Source organism: Egretta garzetta, unplaced genomic scaffold (assembly GCF_000687185.1).
Source record: "Egretta garzetta isolate BGI_Z169 unplaced genomic scaffold, ASM68718v1 scaffold1, whole genome shotgun sequence".
In the NCBI taxonomy this organism is placed as follows: domain Eukaryota; kingdom Metazoa; phylum Chordata; class Aves; order Pelecaniformes; family Ardeidae; genus Egretta; species Egretta garzetta.
The window spans coordinates 1,023,214-1,043,703 of NW_009258542.1; the positions used below are offsets into that span (position 1 = coordinate 1,023,214).

At 50.9% G+C, this 20,490-nt stretch overlaps 1 protein-coding gene across 1 annotated transcript in view; it reads right to left on the minus strand.

Moving 5' to 3' along the window:
- The window catches only part of ARHGAP26 (Rho GTPase activating protein 26), a 152,385-nt gene that overhangs the window by 1,249 nt on the left and 130,646 nt on the right, over positions 1-20,490 (minus strand). Inside the window, exons 22-24 of the mRNA XM_035902657.1 lie at positions 7,104-7,214; positions 4,549-4,627; positions 281-290 (exon numbers count right to left, since the gene is read on the minus strand). Coding sequence (XP_035758550.1) covers positions 281-290; positions 4,549-4,627; positions 7,104-7,214 — 200 coding nt within the window. The remainder of the gene's footprint in view (positions 1-280; positions 291-4,548; positions 4,628-7,103; positions 7,215-20,490) is intronic.

The window sequence follows — 20,490 nt, forward strand, 5'->3', positions numbered from 1 at the left end:
GCACCCCCCTGCCCCAGCTCGCCCTCGCTCAGCGGGGGGGGGGTGGGGGTGAAATGTGCTGAAAATTCACATCGCAGTACAAATGTGGTCGCATTCCTTGAGTGCACCCCAGACACGGCACCGACCACCGCACGGGGTCTACGTCCCCCCCAAGAGCAGAGCTGTGGGGTTGGGCTCTGAGCAGGCAGCCAGCCCCCAGCCCGCAGGTACGGGCCACAGCAAGGCCCCCCCACAGTCAGAGTGAAAACAAATGTTTAAAAACGGGGTCTTTTTCATTCAATGGCAAACACAGGTATTGTGCGTATCAAACCAGCAGAGCCCGGAGGAGCAGGGCTCAGGCCCCTCTGCGTGCCTCCTCTCCTGCTGCAGCCCCAGCTATCGCAGGATGGCCGTTTTCTCTGCAAAACTCACGACTGACACTGACCGGCGAGAAAGATTCAGAAAGACAGAAGTAGTTTAAGCCCAAACATCTCCACACTTTGGGAAAGACCAGTCCCCACCAGTGTGGCAAAGTCCATCGCTACTGGGGGTGCCTGCGGAGGAATATCGTATGTACTCATGTAGTAATGAAAAAGAATTCAAACCACAGAAAACGAACTGGTTTTAAGAGCCACGGTGTTCTGGCTCCTAGATTAAAATGTTTGCCATCTTCATGTTTCACTTGTGCCAACTTCTTTTTCCATGCCTACACCCTCTCACGCCCAAGTCTTGGGGCTTTTCTATCACCAAAGGCTAAGGCAGTCTGCTCAGAGGAAAAATGCCACCTCCAGCCGGCAAGGAAAGCCCCCAAGGGCAAAACTGCATCCAGAGCTACTGGGTTACCTCCCCTGGGGTGGGAGTAAAGGCTTCACCGTGTCCTGCCAGCAGACAGGGGCCACCGAGAGAAAACAAATTGTAAGTGGAGGGTGTGTGTCTCTGTGTCTTCAGCCCTCGGGTCTCAGCAAACGGACTGGGAAAGCACTTCAACCAAAAGTCACGTGAATTCCAGCAACTGCTTTTGCCTTAAAAAATCACTTACATCCCAAAGACAGCCATTTATTTCTGCATAGGCGCTGTCAGACAGAGCAGAACACACGAGCAGATAGGGAGGAGAATCTCAGTCTCTATTATAGAATTAGAGCACAAATGCAACGCAGCTTTCCTGAGGCAGCATAAAACTTCAACATCTGTCGGCAGCAGCTCAGGTTCACTGCTTCAGAACATGGAGTTTCCCATTTCAGGAGCGACTGCTGGTTAAAAACCCAGGTGAGCATCCCTTTCCCGGCCCACGCCTCTCACCTTCCCCGATTTCAGGCCCCCATGGACCCAGGATGTCCCTCCTCTTTAACGTCACGACAAGGGCATGCAACCATCAAGCGCACAAGTTCTGCTGGAAATCCAGGTCTCACAGATAAAAGGACAACACCACGGAGTTTAAATGGGCCTTCCAAAACATGGTGCTATTTACTGTGTGGGTGCCGCTCGGTGTGGGTAACAGCACCCCACTTTCCCAGTTGGACCCAGATGCTGCTCTGCCATATGCAACCTCTGAGAACCTTGAAGTCAAACAAGAACCTGTCTCTAAGTTATTTCCAAGATCCATTTGCTTTTGTTGGGTTTTATAAAACCCCTTCATCATCATCATATTTCTACCAAGCAGTGTTTCTAACTTGCTTCCCCCCGCTAACGTGAGCCTCAGCTACGCTGCTAAGTGATTAGAACATGCTGTATATTTTTTTCCCTTGAATAATCCATTGATTTTTAACTAGCAAACACAATGTATTTAATTCAAACTCGTTCCCCTCCTAGCTGCTCTAATTCCCACGGGCTCTCAAAGGGGAGACCGTGTTTATTTATAAGATATCTATGGAGCTGCTTAGGAAAAGTATTTTCTTTAATTCACATGTATTCAATCTCTTCCCCTTTCTGCTATATCCTCATATATATCCCAGGGCAAAACCAGTGCATGTGGTAGCAGTTTCCCAAACGACAACGCTTAACATATAAAAGCCAAGAACTACTTGGAAAGTAGCAAAAAGTCTTTTCTTTACATTGGGATTATATCTAAAACAGAGCTGCTCAATTCCGTGGGGGACAGTCTGTTTCCCTTGATGCAGGAAACAGAAAGTCTATGTTCATTAACATCACCTCCAAAAATCTGACTAACCAGAGCCCACCTATTCCAGCTCTCGGTATCCAGAGGAAAAAAAGCACACATTACTTTTCCATCTCCTGCATGAAACATTATGGCAACTGCAGAGAATATTTCTGGTGCTGATACTTGGAAACTAATCTCCCCTACTCGGAAGACCACTGCGGAATGTCTCTGTATATGGTAAATGCTAGTGTCGGTCACCCCCGCACTGGTTTCTCCCTTCCATTTGGATTAGGGGTCCGTGCCCACCGGAGGGAGGCGGCACGGTCAGGAGGCCCCGCAGGGCGTCCCTGCTCCACCGCCCGCCACTGACGTATGGTGACGCCGTGCTTCACCAAACTTCTCCCTTTTATATTCTACTTTGGATCAGAGCCTGCATGTTGCACTCCCAAGCGTAGCCTGGAGAAGGCCTGCACGCCCTCCACGCATGGCTGCACCTTCCCTTACCAACCTGCCGAAACACAGCTCTCATCTAGACGGATGCAGTCACCCATGCGTGCCCCCACCTCTTGCCCTGCGGATGTTCAGGCTGGAGAGGTGGGCCTGTGTGAACCTCATGAGGTTCAACAAGGCCAAGTGCAAGGTCCTGCACCTGGGATGGGGTAACCCCCAGTATCAATACAGCCTGGGGGGAGAAAGGATTGAGAGCAGCCCTGCCGAGAGGGACTTGGGGGTGCTGGTGGATAAAAAGCTGGACATGAGCCGGCAATGTGCCCTGGCAGCCCAGAAGGCCAACCGTACTCTGGGCTGCATCAGGAGGAGCGTGGCCAGCAGGTCGAGGGAGGTAATTCTGCCCCTCTACTCAGCTCTGGTGAGACCTCACCTAGAGTACTGCGTCCAGCTCTGGAGCCCTCAGCACAAGAAGGACATGGAAGTGTTGGAGCGGGTCCAGAAGAGGGCTACTAAAATGATCCGAGGGCTGGAGCACCTCTCCTATGAGGACAGGCTGAGAGAGTTGGGCTTGTTCAGTCTAGAGAAAAGAAGGCTGCGGGGAGACCTGATTGCGGCCTTTCAGTACCTAAAGGGGGCCTATAGGAAAGAGGGGGAAAACCTTTTTAGTAGGGCCAGCTGCGTTAGGACAAGGGGTAATGGTTTTAAACTAAATCGGGGTAGGTTTAGGCTAGATATAAGGAAAAAATTCTTTACAATGAGGGTGGTAAACCACTGGAACAGGTTGCCCAGAGAGGTAGTGGAGGCCCCATCCCTGGAAACATTCAAGGCCAGGTTGGATGGGGCTCTGAGCAACCTGATCTAGTTGGCGGTGTCCCTGCTGACTGCAGGGGGGTTGGACTCGATGACCTCTAGTGGTCCCTTCCAACCCAAAACATTCTATGATCCTATGATTCTATGTGTGGCCACTTCCACTGCCGGGGCCAAAACACCCGTCACCCCGGGCTGGCGGCTTGGACACCACGGGCGCAGGCAGGGCGATGAGCGGGACGGGGAGCGGGACCCGCTGACCCCGGCTGGAGGTGGCGATGTGGACATCTCTGCCGGAGTGATCTTCCACGCTCTACGCCGGGGCAGAGGAGGGGAATCCCACCTATCCACCACTCCTATTTTACATGTCTCCCTTAGGATGAAATAAATCAGGATCTCAAAGAGCTGGTTTTCACACTGATCCTAAAGAGGGCCGGATGATCAGCTCTTTTCAGCATGGGTACGAAATGCAAGGCAAGATACACCTCGGATTTAATGCCTGTGTTTCAAGTATTTCTGCTTTCTTCTTTCATGGGATTTCTAGTGGTGGAAATAGGACAGTCATTAAAAGTATGATGGAAAGGAAACCCAGGAACTGAAAGTCCAAATCATTCCCTGGGTCACAGGAGGAAAACCAGTAATTTGCAAAACCCAGTGCTAAAATAAACACTAGCCAAGTGTCCTTCTCTGCAGCTTTATTCGTATTGCTGTTAATACTGGCTCTGTAGCACCTCACATGTACGTTACATGGGATGAGAGATGCTGTTACAGAAAAAGCTTTCATTTTGAAGAGGAGGGGAAGCCTCCTGCCTACCTACAGCCCGGGCTAAGGGGAGCACGCTCAGCTCTGCTTCCTGCAGCGCCTCCCTGGCAGGCAGGGTGGGTGCCTGCCAGCAACAGGCAATGCCACGCTCATTAGAAGGAAGCTAATTTGATGGTGTGTTGCAAGCACCCCTGGTATGTCCCCTCGCCCTCTCACCGTTCTCTGTCCTTGTTCTGCAGCAAACCCTGCTCTGGGTTCAGCTCCGGGGAAGCCCAGTGCCGGGCACGGAGCAAGCACAGCTCCTACGGCACTGGGCACAGCTCTCGCCATCCCGCTATCCCGGCATGCCGGGAGCTGCAGCCTGAACATCGCGTTGAAAACTGAGCCCAGCTCATCCCACTCCCACGAGGCGCCCAGCACTGCCCCATGCCCTCCCTCTGGGTCAGCACGGGGTCCCTGCCGTGAAGGAGAGCTCCGAGTCGTGTTCGGCTTTACAGGCGTACAAAGCTCGGGCTTTCCGCAGCGGTGAGCTGCAAAAAGAAAGCATGTATTGGTATAAAAAATACTTTCCTCGCACACAACAGCACGCCCCTCCTCACAGCATCAAAGAGGGGTCCACGCAAGTGGTGTATGTTGAAGAGGGGTCCAAGGACCTCTACCCCTCTACAAGGGTCCGGGGTTATGCTGCTTGGGGGAAGAGCGAGGAAGACATTAGAGGAGGCTAAAGGCTCTCAGGGATGAATCCCCAATTTTCACCGCAGTGGAAATGTTTTCTGAGTCCCTGGAGGGCCATAACTGAACGGAGGACCGGTGCGGAGTGGAGGCGCGCAGCCGGTGCTGGCAGCAACCCGCTGCTCACCGGCCCCGCTCGTTGCCAAACCCATCGCTCTCCGAGCGCAGCTGCAACCAACAAGGAGAATTAGCACTTGGGGAAGGGTAGTTCAAAACAGAAAAACAAGCAGGTCCGTGAAGAATTTGCTGCACTTCTTCAGAGGCTGTACCTGAAGATAAAAAAGATTTAACCACCATTAGATTTTACTGGGGAAGTGTCAGTGTGCCCACGCTGCAGGGGAGCGAATTAGAGCAGGAGAGAGCCAGAAATGGAGCAAATCGCCGGCAGACGCAGGGAGAAAATGAAGGACCTCAGGACCCCACCAGCAAAGCGCAGGCACGCGGAGCTGTCCCCTGCGCCCGGAGCCTCCCACCCATCCTGTCCGGCTTCGGGCTCCAGGAAGGCTGGTGGGAAGCTGGGACATGGTGACAGTGGTGGTGCAAACCTGCCACCCAACCAGCCGGGTGCATCCTGCACCACAGCAGGCTGCTCGGCTACAGTACGGCCAAGCAAAGTGGTGGAAGTGCCCCCAGGAGCTGCCGGGGTAAGGAACAAGGCGGCATCACCACTTCTCAGTTGTGGTTTCACCAACTTTTATCTTTCTGAGGACTTAAACTTAGTCTGAATTGTCTCCGAGCGAGCCCAGGGGAGCGGCACACTCTCGCCTCGTGGCGAAAGCGGTTCACCTTCACACAGAAACCACAAACCAGGGAAGCTGCGAACGGTTTTGGTTTTGCTGTGAAGAGAGCCCTGAAGCAGAGGTCTCTCCTCTCTGAATTCCAGCTGCCTGACACGAGCAGCCGCCAAACACTTAAAAAAAAGGATGGGCAAACACTCCTCCTGCTCCAGAGAGGGTCCTTCGCTGCCGGGAAGGCACCGCTCACGCACAGTGCCTGGGGAGGCTGTCAGATGAAAAACAAGGGTTATTTTCAGGCTTACTACCTTGAATTCTTCCAGTTGTTGTTGTTTTTTTCCCCCAAAATGACCTCTGCAGCCCAGCAGCCCTAGCCTGCTTCTTCGCCCGCCGGCTGCTCTCCAGGCTGCGGCCGTGCCCTTCCAAGCCCTGGGGGGCTTTCAGGGGCTGAATTGCTGCACCCCAGCCATCGCTCACGTTAGGCTTCTGCCTCCGAGCATGGCACAAGGCCAGCAAAGCACTCAGGAGTCTCACCCGTCTGCCCTTGTGCGGTTTCGGGAATGATGAGCCCCTCTCCCCCAGAGGAGGAAGGCTGCTCAGCTGGTATTACACTGTTGTCAGCCTTTGCAGACGCGTAGCAAAACAAATAAATAACGCTGCCAAGCAGGCAGCCGTGGTACAGGCAGCATTTGTATGGCCGTAGGTGCGGGGGAAGCGTTCGGTCTGTGCCTGTCACGAACAAACAGGTTTGACGTGTCTCCCTCGGAGGAGGGATTGCTGCCCCGGCCCCGCGTGCCTGTGCCTGCCAAGGGGCTGGGAGCCGCGCTCTGCCGGGGACGACAACGGCCTCTTGCCAGGGGTGGGCTCGGAGGAGAGAAATCCTGCCCAAGGGCAACCCTGCCCGCAGACCAGCGGCGATGCCGCTCTGGCTCACCCCACGTGAGCATCCCCCAGGACCTGCAGCGCAGGTCCCGAACGCTGCTCACAGCGTGCTCACAGCGTTTGGCATCGCTGGTGCGTAGCTTTCAGCACCGATTTACCCAGCGATGCCCAAGCGCCTGAGACACAGGCACACAGCAGGCAAATGTCTGTGCCCCACCATGTCCTTTACCTGCCTTAGGTTCCAGATAAGAAAAGGGAAGCGGCCAGAAAATGAGGAATCGCAGCGTTTTCCAAAGGCTTGTTATCCCTCCCAGCCCCCGTCAAGGCAGTACACGTCTTACCTGCGGCAGAGGGGAGTAAAGCAAACTGCAGGCAGCTGAAATGGCTGGGCAAAACCACAGAAACCACCAGCGACATCGAGCATGGCGAGTGTGACCACCACAGGGGCCAGCGGGCGCCTGCCAGGAGGCTCAGGGGGGGATTCAAAGGGTCTCCCGGGGGCGGGAGGCGTTTGAAAGCTCCTCTCTTGCCGAGTGCAGATAGCTGCATTGCGGGGGTTGGAGCAGGATGCAAAGGGAAAAGTGAAGTGGGGGAAACCGAGTAAATCAAACAGAAAATAGCAAAAGCAATGAAAAGCAAAGCGAATTCTGCAACAGACCTGATGGGGGATGAGTCGCTGGACGTAGAGGAGGTGGGCATAGGACTTGATGGCGCGGAGAACATGGGCCAGGACGGTGAGAGGGGTGACGTTGGGCTTGGATTCTGAGGGCTGCAAGACATAACCAGATACCTTATCAACATGCAACCACAGAAACAAACAGCAACCAAGAGACAGTCAGACGACATCCGATGATAGCGGGTGCCTTGGGAATATTCAGAGCATGAGACACAGCTACAAAATGAAGTGCCAAGACCTTGGGAAACATTTCAAGGCCAGATCTGCATTTCTCTGGACAAGAGCTGGATCTTCCAATTAACCCCTGCTCCATCATCCCATCCAGTGAGCCCAAAACCCCGTATGCGGAGGGCCATCTCGCTGCTCACCACCAGCAGCCCAGCCACTTACCTGCCTTGTTTTATTTTCCCCACTGCTGCCAGAAATAGCTGATGGTATTTCTGGATGTTAATGATGCCTGCAAGGAGCCCCCTTTTGTGTGTCAGTTGGTGCAGCGTCAGAGTCTGGGCCCCGATCCATGGTGCCCGGCCACAACCGCGTGTTTACATTTCTAACCAAACGGGTCTCAGAGGCCGTGAACCCAGAGGAGTTCATTATCTACAGGATGGAGCCAGCCAGGGCTGGTGTTTCCATGCTATCATCCCTCTGAAGACAACTAGCAGGAGAAAATCCCCAGCCCACACCCCCCCCCAAGGGCCAGCAGCATCAGAGGGCAAATGGCTCGCATCGAGGTAGCCAGTGCTCCAGGGCTCCTGCCGTGCTTACACCATCAGCACCACAAAAATCTCATGGATTTATTTTCCATGTTTTTACATTGAAGAACTCCTCTTTGCCTCGTGCAAAGTGCTCTTGATTCCTCACTTCCAAGCCACTGCTGGCCCCTGAAGTTGAGTCAAGTTACTGAACTTGTAAATGCGTGCAGAAGTCACGCGAGAAGTGCTTGGTTCCTTCAAAACTCTTTGACTTAGGTCATCCTCAGGTTCACCAAAAAGCAATTATTGTACTAAATACCAATTTCAGTCTGATTCATCTTCTACTGTTTCTATGCCTATCAACTCATCTGTATTCTCTAATTCAGATTGTAAACCCCGTCCCTGATAAAACACCAGAAAAACCTGAAAATGCCTCTGCAAAAACAAGAAGTTTTGTAAAAGCATCGCGATTGATGGTTTTTTTCCTGAGAGAGGGATGGTACCTCTGGTCACACAGGTCTGTGATGAGGTGGGGATAGGGTGCGACCCCACAGCCAACCCCCAGGCCATCCCCATCCCTGTCCCCATCCTCATCCCCATCCCTGAGGTGGGGGCTCACGAGGGACGGGAAGGGATAGAGGGAGGGGGGTGCTCCAGAGCATGCAGTAACAGCGTTTTATGGGTCCCACCAGACCAAATGGATGTTCCATTTCAAGCCGAATATAAAACCTCAACCTCTATGATTTGAAAGAAAAAGAACCTCCCCCAATATCCAAGAGGGTCTCCAGAAAGTATTTATGATTAATCCTGAATTTTGTGTTTTCTTGTAATTTATCTGCCACTCAGTTTGAGTTACAATTTAGCTCCTTAAAACTACAACATCACTCCTGGTGCACCAGCTTCCCTCCAGGTCATGCATCTGTGCAACCAAAACCCTGAAGCCTTCCTCGCCCGCACCAGGTTCATCTCTGGGTACCTGGGTCTTCCACCAGCGCCAGCGCTTGCCAAGAGGCCAGTGACTCTCGCCGGCGGCTCCTGTGTGCCCTTCCATGTGCCCATGAGCGAAGCTGGCAGCTGGTGCTCCCTGGCATTCTCTGATGGTGACAACTCAAAATTGAAAGGATAGGTCTGTGGATTTGGTCCAATTTCTAGGGGGAAAGCGTCCATGCCATAAATATCACCACCGCAATGGCACCTAGAGGACACTAAAGAAGGTTAAATTGTTGGCCTGAACCACTCTGAGGTCTGTATCTGCTTAAGGCCAAACTCTTGGCTTCTTTACTCCTCACAGAAGCCGTGTCACTGAATTCAACAGAAACTAAGGACTTCCCCTTGTAATTACGGGCAATACCTTTATTACACCAGAGGATTACATGCATATAGAAATGGGATACAGCAGAGCATCACGACTTTCACAAGAGGGCTGTAAAACAGGGAAAGTTCATATGCAGGCTATTAACAGAAATCCTCCAAATGTTCTCCTAATAATTGTCACTAATGAGAAACAATCTTTTTGCATTTTTCTATCATCAAAATTGTCAGTCTTTCAAAAAATGAGTAATTACCTGTATCAGTCTTTAAGAAATCTGTTAGGCATTGGTACTTACCATATATTAAATCTATTTCCAACTTTAAACAGAAGGAGGTGCTACAAAGACCACCAAGTTAGCCCAAACTGCAGAAATTAACCCTTCAAGCACCAGTTCTTGCTTCTTTTCTTTCTAGCAGGTGTAGTCTGGCCACGCGTGATGATGTCCTACCTTCCCTTGATACAACAAGCTATATAGCACATAATGGCAGGTAATTTGCTTTTATTTTATCTGTGCATAAGCATGCTTCTGCCCTCTAATGGAGAGAGCATGTTAGGTGCATTTGAAGACACAGAGAGTGCTCTCCTCTGGGCAGCAGGGACTGGAACATTTCCTTCACTGTTAGTACTGCAAGACGAACCAATATTTTGGAAGCCAGAGCCCATTGGTTGTAATACCTGTATGCAATGTTCTTGTGCTCTATACAGCTAAGCTACTACAGCGCGCCTCCAAGACGGCACAAGTCTGCATGGCAAATGGAATATGAATGCGTGGGTTTATCACCTGGAAGGCAGAGGAGCTGCTAGGTGTGCCTTTCATCTTACCATGGCCTCTCAATGTTCATGTCGACTCCTCCATCCTGGTGATCTCAAGAAGTTCTTCATCAAATGCACGTTACCTGCTCCGAGCATGGATTTTCTACAGGCAAGGAGCGTTACCTTGGGAAGCAGCCCTCTCGGCCTCCAGCCCCCAGCTCCAGTGAGGTTCCCTTCCACTGAACTGTCTGCAGGGCAGGATGAGTCCTAAGACAGCTTGGACACCTCCAGCCATCAGCCCATCTTCTCGCTGGTTACAAACCCAGTGGGCAGCAGGCTCTAATGGACCGTGAAGGCCCTGTGCCAGGGTAGGAGAGGGCAAACAAATGGCACAGCACTGCCTTTCTCAAAGAGGAGGTTGGCCCATGGTCAAGGTGGGCCTTGGAGAAGGCGATGAGCTACTGACCGAAACGTGGCTGGGCTTGTCCCCCTGAGAGCAGCCACTGACAACCACCAGCCCTTCTGCCAGAGCTCCCACCTCCTCTGCGAGCAGCGGGCTCCGGATGCAAGAGGACATCTCGCTGGGTGTGCCAGCCGTGGTGTGCCTGCAGCGCAGGATGGCCACCACCTCTGCTACCGACCCCGGTCCTCCTCACCGCACGACGGAAGGAATACCTGACCACCCAGGGCTCCGGGACTAGAAATTCCCAAAGCACTTTTTGAGATGAAATCATTTTAAAAGAATGCAGCTCTCACTACTCATGAAGTCGGTTCTGTCATCGCTCCACCAACTGCACAGTCTGCTGCACTAATTACAGTGCATAATGCAATTGATATGATTCTCAGAGAAGAGAGCTATTTCTGCGACGTTGCAGTAAAAAAGCCTTACAGCAAGAACTAGCACTTGGGCCGGCATCTATCTAAGAAGATACCAATAATTTGGAGCAGGATTTTGGTTTCGTTGGATCATTGGCAAAGAAAAGACTCTCCATGCCCACCATAGCAACTGAGAGAACTATTAACTAACAACCGCACGTGGATTTTTAAGTATGAAGACCATCCTGTTTCAACCAGGTTGCTCACAGAAGAGATGAACGTGGACCAAGCTACCGCTGCGCAGCCTCGCGGTCCTGCTCCGTGCATCTTTCCTCAAGAAGAGCAAACGGAGGTTTCAGGACCCTGCCTGAGCTGGCCCTCCCCAGCACCTACAGACCACGGGGCTACGATGCGCACATAGGGTTCATCTCCCTTCCATCAAATACGGGTGTTTATTTTCAAGATACTGCTTGAGTATCACCTCTCTGAGCCTATGTGACTGCAGGACCTGAGTCCTGCCTCGCTGGAGAAGTCAGTGCACGAGAGCAAACGGACTAGTCTGAGGTCTCTGGCATTTTGGAAAATCATTTTCTTGTAGGATCCAATTTCCTTTCTGTTTCTCATGGAAAGAGCAGAGGTGGTGAGAGGCTTTGGGGAAATGTTGGCTGCTGCCTGCTTTCAGTTCTGCCTGCAGAAAGCAAATGTCATCTGGACCTTTTTTTTTTTTTTTCCTTCTTCTTATTCTGGAGAGCTTTGCGAGGGGCTGTTCCTGTTGGGTGCATAGTGGGAAACAAAACAGAGAAAAAAACGCTAAGAACCAAAAATACCAGAAGCAGGAAACAAAGAAGTGGCTAAAATTAGAGTCTTCCAAGGTGGGTACAGACTTTTCCCCAACAGAAGCAGCAGAGGGAACTCCATGAGTCCGTAGCCCAACAACGTCCCAAGGCTTTCGCCTTCCCTGCCGGTCCATCCGTGCCCCTTGGAAGCAGCGGCCGTGACTGCAACCCAGCAAGGAGGCAAAGCGGCCCTGGACAGAGCAGGGGGTGGGAGGACATTCTGTCGTGGCCCTGCCGGCTGTGGGGGCACCTGCGCCTTCAACTCCTGTCCGCCCCTTTGCCAATCCCACTCTTCCAGCAAACAAGTAGACTTAGGGATGAATTTAGAAGCTAAATCCTCCTCCCTGCTCCCCGTGCCTGCTACACACACCGCCTGTCCCATTCCGGTGTTTTGTTTGCTGCCCGAACATGCGAAAAAAGCAGCAACTCTTGTTTCCAGCCTTCTGTCTCCTTTCCCGTTGCTGTAGCTAAAAAATCTCTTTTCTCATCCCTTCTCATAACCTGTCTCTTTTCAATCCCCCTTCCCTGCAATCTGCCCGCCCAGACTGCCTCTGGCACTTTCTTTACAGGGCTCAAGTCCTCAAGGCATTTTCAGGTCTGAGGAGTTATTCTCAGCAGGGTTTCCAGACAGCTTCTGCTGCTTTGTTCTTCTGGCTGAGAGGACATCAGTTCCACTTCAAAAATGTTTACAACTTGTTGTTTATTTTTGTGGAACTCAGGCCTATTTCTGACACAGAACATCTAACAGCTATGAATGGGCACAGTCTACTGATGAATTAAAGCCCTTTCATGAAATCACCTCAAGAATAAACAACAATATTCCCATTCTGACATTATCAATACCAGACTACATTGAAATACAGCAAGAACCACCCAACCCTATAACCCCTGTTCTGTTCCTATGAAACAAAGCTGCAGAACATAAGGCTCTTCTCAAAGCTAACCAGAAAAAAACCCAAAACCAATTACAGTACCATTTAATGCCAGGGCTAAAACAAGATTGCAGCTCACCAGCGGACAGAGCTCTGTTGGCTAAATGAAATGGGAGGCAGCCTTTCGTTGAGAAGCTCATGAAGTTCATGCAACGCTGCATGTCCTAGCAAAGCTCAGAGCGCAGATCTGGCCGGGTTCTAGCAAGCAATTCCCCAGGCTCCGGCAGGTTAGTGATGGTACCACATACAACCCTCTACATGGCCATTAGCTCACAGGGCTTCAGACTGGCAGGATTCTTCCTCTGTTTGGTACTTTAAATGCAAGGAAAATGATGCTAAAACTCTCTCCAGTGTCATTCTCCCAGGAGTTATCTTGCTGCATAATCATTCAGGTGGAAAATAATAACTCACTCAGGGAAATAAGCAGCCAAAATACATTGTGGCCAACATCACTCGACCAAACAGGCCCAGAAAAGTTCAGCTTCTTCAGCGTGGGCATTCCCCACATCTCCATTTACTAGTTCCTCTGTCTCCGTGAGCACAGATTACAGAATCTTCTTTTGGATAATATGGACGTGTCCCTCTTTGTAATCTTGAAGATACCCAGCGCACTGGTTTGTCCTGTCACTCTGCCGCTTGGCTTATTTCCCAATATGTAAAAATATTTCCCTGCTTTAGTAATTTCATCAACCATCTAAAAGCTTCTCCGCTTGAATAAAAGAGAGAATGGGAAAAGTTCTGACTTTGGGGAGGAGAGCCGGAGTTTTTGTTGTCCCATTTAACAGACATTTCCGTTTCCAAATACAGACAGATGATGCTTGATGCTTCAAAGGGATGCAATGACATTGCTGGTTTGGTATAGCCTTCTGGCAAGAAGCTTAGAGACTGATGTTAATGCTGGAGAAAGGCTGAGTGAATAAGCAAAGAGTCAGGAATGGATGCACTTTCAGCATGAGTAAGCGTTGGAGGCTGCAGCAAGGGCTGGCATGTCTTCCCCACCGGGCAGGATCCAGGCGATGGGAGCATCGTGCCATCTTAATATGGAACAGCATTTCATTAACGGTTGCACAACTCGTTTATAACAGAGAATCTGTAGCATCACTAGCGAGTTACCAACCCATCCGTCACCGCTCTTACAGAAACATCCCACCGGCACTGGAAGTGGGACCGGTGGGAAGAAACAGGGCAGGGCAGTGGAACCACGGGTCCACACTAATGTGTCTCTGGGTCCTTCACAGCACCCAGCCTGGACACGACATGTTCCGCCTCGCTCCACCGTTTGCTTGGCAGCCGCATTTTCTGCTGTGTTCATAACCCCCTCCTGCTTCCCCTCTGCTCAAAAGGCTCTCGGCAGACTAAAAATCACGCTGGCGTATTTTATGTTGAACCAAGTGCTTTCAAACTGTATTAAAGCTCTTAATTATTAAACAGAAAAGTTGGAATGTGCTAGTAGGAAGCCAAACAGCAGTTTAGGAGAGAAGTGTTGGTAAATCAGGAGGCAGCATCTTAGTCACATCTTTTCCATCGTGCCACTGCGTCTAATATGTGAGGTAATTCTGCAAGTCTGGATGCATTAGTCACCAACAAATTGTATTCACAATTAAGGAGAACTCAACAGTCCTCCAGCAATCTCTCCTTTTTCTCTGGCATTCAATCCACTGCCATCTTACGTCCCCCAGAAATGAAAACTCTCCCATCTGCCACCCCAGCAACCGTATGGGATTCTTGGAAAACGAAGGCAATTAAAGTCCCTGTGGGATCACAGCCCCCAGATCAGCTGGGGGGTGTTTGGTAGGATCAAATATTTGAGGTAAACACATCCTGTGCACAGGGTGGCCCTGCTTCGCTGCTGAGCATGGTTTGCCAACCATAAGCAGCTCAAACCTACCGTAGGCAGCTGAGCGTGGCCTTGTTATGGGAAGCCGGAGCTCCAGGAAAGCTCACCAAGAAGTAACAAGGCTGTCCCTGCTGCCAGCCACCGTCACCCTGAACCCAGGAGAGGGCTTCCCCAACCTTCTGCCCCTCCTGGAGGACCGGCACCGCAGCACCAGCCCCACGTGGCCTCATCGCCCCGGCCCCGAGAGCCCGCAGCAGCCTGGCTTCGGGCTCAGGGCCAGGGGAATTGGGGCTTTATTTCCTAAAACCCAAACTCCCTTTTGCTGGCAGAGAGATTCTGCTGCAGGGAGTCGACAAGGGGACGACGACCAGATTGCTCACAGTGCGGCAAGGGCGGCTACGGATGCCTGGAGCTATTTTGCCCCACGTGTCTCTCTCTAACGTGAGCCCCCTGCCCAAAAAAATGTTCTGCAAACAGCCAAGGAGGTCTCTCATTACAGGACAGGCAGCAGCAACCCACCCCACAAGCTGTTACTGCCAGCCCTCTGAAGGAAGAAAAGTTTCTTTTACTTCTGAAGTAATTTCTGGAAATGGTCAGAAAAGCTACTCCGCACCGTAAAAAATTAATTCCTGCTAAGTAATCTTCCTCGCATAATTTGATAGAAGGCCATTTCCAGACTCAAATCCTAACAAAAAACAAAGAGCGTTTATTTAAACCTTCATCAGCACCACAAGCTAAAACCCTTATTTTTGTATCGTGCAAATATTCTTCACGCAGCGTAAAGAACTAACACCTGCCCACATAAGTCATACACATTGGGAAAAGCAATGAGGATTATTTTGGCCAGCAAAAGTGATTTGAGAATAAAGGGTGAGTAAAGTCACTGCATAATAATTTTCTGCATTTACTTGATTTGCCCGATTTCCTTTTGTGTATTTGTTCTTGTGCTGCTTTGTTTTGCAAGTATTCTGCAAACATCAGCTACAGAGAGCGGATCGGAACGTTTCACTCCAAACCCCAAAGACTGCAATACTGAAATGATCCAATTTGGTCAACTTTATCGAAAGAAGTTCTGGTTTTGTTCTATTCTTTTTTTTTTTTTTTTAATTTATCGAAAGAAGTTCTGGTTTTGTTCTATTTTTTTTTTTTTTTAATTTTTTTTTTTTCACTTGAAAACTCCACACTTTGTAATAACATTTTTGCCTCATCAGCTCTTACCAGCAAAATCCTCCTCCTCCAATTGCACACTCCCTCCCAGTGCAGCCCAGCTGGGAGGTGTGAGCACGACAACCCTCCCAGTTTACTGGCCCAACCTCAATTCCTCTGCCTGCAACCAAGCTGAAAATACAGCCTTTTCTCCTTTCCCGTTAATCAAATGCAGTGAGGATTAATACATTCGATTCACCTTTTTTTGGTTGGTTATTTTTTCCACTTCTATTTGTAACATTCCCCGTGCTCTCCCAAGTCTCCCCGCGGGCTGTACCCCCTGCTGTGCCCGGAGTCCCTGAGGTGTTCGGGGAGGACCCTGGGAGGTCTCCAACCCAACCTTCTGCTCGAGAAGGGGTGGTTGTGAGACTGGAGCAGGTCCATGCACCAGGGCTTGGAAACCTCCGAGGATGGAGACTGTAGGCACTCGTACCACGTTAGCATTACACACGGGGAAGAGCCTGGCTCTCATAAGACACCCAAAAGACACTTTTTATCACGTCAAACATAACTAAAGCCACAGAAAGGCACCTAATTTTAAGTCTCATCTTGGGCTGCCATACTTCAAAGCTGTAGATAGGTTGGACAGAGGTGATTAGTTGGTGTCGTTATCTGAAGAAGCAGTGGTTGGGGGGCAAACCAGAATGGGCTGGAAGAGCCCCAACTTCCCTGTGGTCCTCAACGAGCAGCTCAGGCTCAGCCTTGGCTTTGTCATATAGAGACGACATTGCCTTCAAGCTCACACGAACGCGCCTGCACAAACCATTCTTGACCAAGGCACCGCTCCTCCAAACGACAGCAGAGCCACCAGGGAGGCAGGCGAAGATCCACGCTGCTGCTACCTGAAGGCTGATGGCACTGAAGAGCCGCTGATGCTCTCCTGCATCCACCGCCACCACGATGCCACGTGGCAGCCTGCAGACAGACAGGCATCCCAGCTGTGCTTAAAGCGGGGATAAAGCTTCCCTGCTCCTCGGAGTTTCCCGGCAGGGTCTCCAGGAGTGAGGTTTGGGCGTTTGTTTAGAGCAGGCAGCTTTGTTTCCACGCCTGTGGCTCCCTCCTCTCTGCCCCCACTCCCACCCCTTCAGCCCAGCGTGGGCAGAAGCCAGAGGGGATTTTCCTCTCCTCCACAGGGGACGCGGCTGCTTGCGTTCATGTTTGTCCAAGCACCGGTGCAGACAACAACAAAAGATGAAATACCGCTCCTTCCTCCCGTGATTTCCTTCCCCACTGTCCGGTAAACCCACAGCCCTGTCAACAGTGTCTGCACAGCAGCTCGGGCACAGCCAACGTGCAGCTGGACAGAAAGCGGACAAGGGCAAATTAATCGGCGGGCAGGATCCCTTACGGCAGCAGAAAGGACCAGGGAGATTGGGTTACCTCCATTTTAGGCTAAAGTGGTGGCGTTACAGCTCCAGCTAATTTATGAAGTTAATTAGGCACAAGGATCTTCTTTCAGAGGGAGACAGGATGTCTTTGTGAGAGAGCAGCCCTGTTTTCCTCCTGCCCCTTTGGGGGAAACTGTCAGCTTTTTGCTGGGAAATCGGATCGCGCGGGAGGAGGGGGTGGCCGGCCCCAGGACAGCCGCCCCTGGAGGTGGTCCCCATCTGAACCCCACTCACGCGCCGCTCCTCCGCCCGCCCCAGCTCATTCCCAGCCCTGGCAGTTGTAGCTGCTGGGCGACTTGGGGAGCTTTGGTACGTTTTCAACATTTTCAGCGCCTGTGTGGTACGGCTGGAAACCAGCGCTGCCTTCAGAAAACACTCCCACATTCGTCAAAAGACTTTTACAAGGGGGAGTCTAGGCTACATCCTTGATTTTGAATTAAATCTGCCTGCAGAAAGAGGAACTAAAGAATGCGTTCGGCCGTTTCTTTAAAATATTTCGTCTGTGGTGACATTTATAGGTGGCAGAAAGACCTAATTTATTATCATTTTGCTTTCAGCAGTCTCCATAAAAAATTTGGCGAGGCTCACGCTTGAGAAATTCTGCCCAAAAGAAACTCAGATGCAGACCGAGCAGAGATGCTCGAAGCAGAGCCGGGCTGCGGGGGCTGCGCGGGCTGGGGCGAGCGCTGCACCGCAGCCACAGAGCAAAACGCACACCGGGACCCGCAGCTCGGCCGAAAGCAAAGGGGAGAGGGGGGACGGCAGGCAGGAAAGGGGAAGGCGAAAAAGAAAGGACTGGCCAGCAAGCAGCCGAGTCTGAGATCTGCACATCAGCTCCCAGCAAACCCCAGCCTGCTCCACCAGCGGCCCCAGGGAAGGCTTTGTTGTAGCACCTTTGATTCCTGCATCCATTTCCCCACGATGGCCATAATGTATTTTCAAATACTGCTTTATTTGAAAGTAAAATTTCCATTAGCCAATATTTGTCTGAGGCAGTTTCTTTGAAGAAAATACTGCTCTGCAGCTCTCTCCACACTAATTATAGGAATTAAGAAAGCAATGAAAGTGCAATGCCTGTATGTTCCTTCCCAGGCTTTCAAGCAAGCTGTCTTTTAAGCGATGTGCCGCTGAAGTTTAAGGTGCTTTTTTCGATCTCTTGGAGGGAGATGTAATTCAATTCAGTTTGCGAGAAGCACCCTTAGATGTTCCCAGAGCAAATCACACAAACAGAGCAGTGCTGTTCAAAGGCAGAAACTTCTGAAAAGTCTCCCGAGAGGCAGCACTGGGAAAAAGCTGCAGGCAGCGGGAGTCGGGCTGGAGGAGCTGCGGGACAGCCTGGAACATGGAGCCTCTTGAAGAGGCCGTCCGTCCGTCTGTCCGTCCGTGAGCGCCCACGCGCCCCACGCGGGCGATAGCACCCAGAGGAGCGCACCCGCGGTAACCCCAAAGCAGCAGATTCAGAGCAACCACGTAACTCGTCCCTGCTGGGACAGGGAAGCCAGGCGCCCGATCCTGTTAGCAAAAGGGCGCTCAGCCTGACAAATTGCCTTCGTTTTAATGGATGAGCCTGTAGAAAATATTTTGACGTATGACTACTAGTTCACATGGGGTTAGCCACAGAACTGGAGACTTATTTTATGAGAACATTTGGCTTAATTTTCAAGTTCAATTTGTGGAAAGTTTATAGACCGAGAGCCAACTAAAAAGTGAAAGAGCTAAAGCTTAGCTTTGACAAGTTGTTATGCCAAACCCTGGGGGATATGAAAAGCCCACACAGAAGAAAAAACAGATAAACCAACTGTCTTCGACCCTTTCCTTCTGCGAGCCCAAAGCACCGAGCCGGCCGAGCGGAGGTACCGGGGGAGCTGGCGTCCCTTCGGCACTGGACTTTTCCTCTTGGCCAAACAGTCTGAAATATCTCGCCTGAAATGGAAGTTTGTGATTTCCCTCTGCCCTTCCAAAACATGGTCACTGCTCCTGTGGCCTACAAGCATCGTTCTTTTTTTCGCCTGTCTTAAAATACCTCATGGAAGCATGCAGATGCTTAGAAAACAAATCTAGGATTATTTAAACACAACATAGGAAAGAATTATGGAATATATACATACACATGTATACATATGCTAGCTTTAAGATGTGTTGCCATCAGCAACTAAGCCTCAAGTATATTTATCTGCGGAGCCTACTGAGCACGCTGCCTGTGTTTTCCATGAAACAGGTTTAAGGATGTTTGCCAGACCCTTGAATCACTGAAGTTTACGGAGCTTTCTAACTGCAGGCACAACCTAGGACTCCCAAATTAAAGCTGCTTTTAAAAAAACCAAAAATACAGACACCCTTCTAACAGTCTGCACCAAAAAAAATAAATAAGTCATAAGATACTTTGAATATTATGTCATCTGGAATTAGCCAAGCAACAGACTGGGAATTTTAGGATCTTTTCTCAAATAAGAAAACTAGGAGATAGGCGGTTTCTGTTTTAAAATGGAAATAATCTCTGCTCTTCGTGAGCACGAAGCCAACCCCACGACTAAAATACAAAATGCAATGCACCCCCGGAGACATCTGCCTAAATCCCCCTGCCTGGCCCAGGGCGGAGAAACGCCCCTGGGTCCTGCGGCAGATAACCGGAGTAGGAAGCTCGCTTTGCTGGCTGGAATATCTGCCTTTTTGTTGCAGAAATTTGGCATTTTCCCCTCTCCCCAGGTCCCAGCCCACCCTGCAGTGCCACCACACGCCCTTCGAACCATGTTCATGGTGAACCTCTGCAGCAAACTCATTTTTCACCCTGGCACAGAACCTGACATCTCATTTTTGCTGTGCTGTCCCCAATCCTGCTCTGGTCACCTTTTAATATTTCCCGTGGCTCTCAACAGGAGAGGGAACAATTACATTTGGGGTAATTTCACCCCAATCTGCATCAGATGCCACAGGTTGACCTTCTGCTGCAAGGGGGCAGTCTCGTGGCAGAGAACCCTCTGGCCCTCCAGACAAAATTATGTGCAGATCTGTGAAATAGGGGGGTCCCAGGGCTCTTCCCCATTTTCATGAGCAACGCAACAGCACCTCGCAGCTCTGTGAGGAGATGGAAAAGATGCAAACCCCGACCAGCCGCCCCAGGAGGTATCAAGGAAGGGAAAGACAAAATAATTGTGTATCATGACGCTGCTTGGAAGGCAACGCTTCGAGCAGCAACTTCCCTGGGGACCTGGGGTTGGTGACCCAAGCTTGGGGACCACCCAGGGCATCGCTCACACCAGCTCTGGGCCATCCCACCCTGCTGGGACCACAAATGCCGAGTGTAAAACCCCCAGTCCCAGCATATGACCGCAGTCAGGAACAGGTCTGCTGGTCTTAAAAAGAAATTTAGATAAGGCTTTTCCAGAGGAGCTATGATTATAAGATTTTACCTAATCCCTAAAAAATGCCATTTTTTTGTTTGGCAGTCAGAAGATCTGCCCCTTGAGGCTGGCCTTTGCAATTAAAACCCAGATTAGGCAAAAGCCCAGCGTTTTGGGGTCTGGGCCAAGCTTTGCATGGCTGCACAGAACGGGGCTGGTGGGAGATGCTCCCCTCCAGCCCGCGCCGTTACCAGCT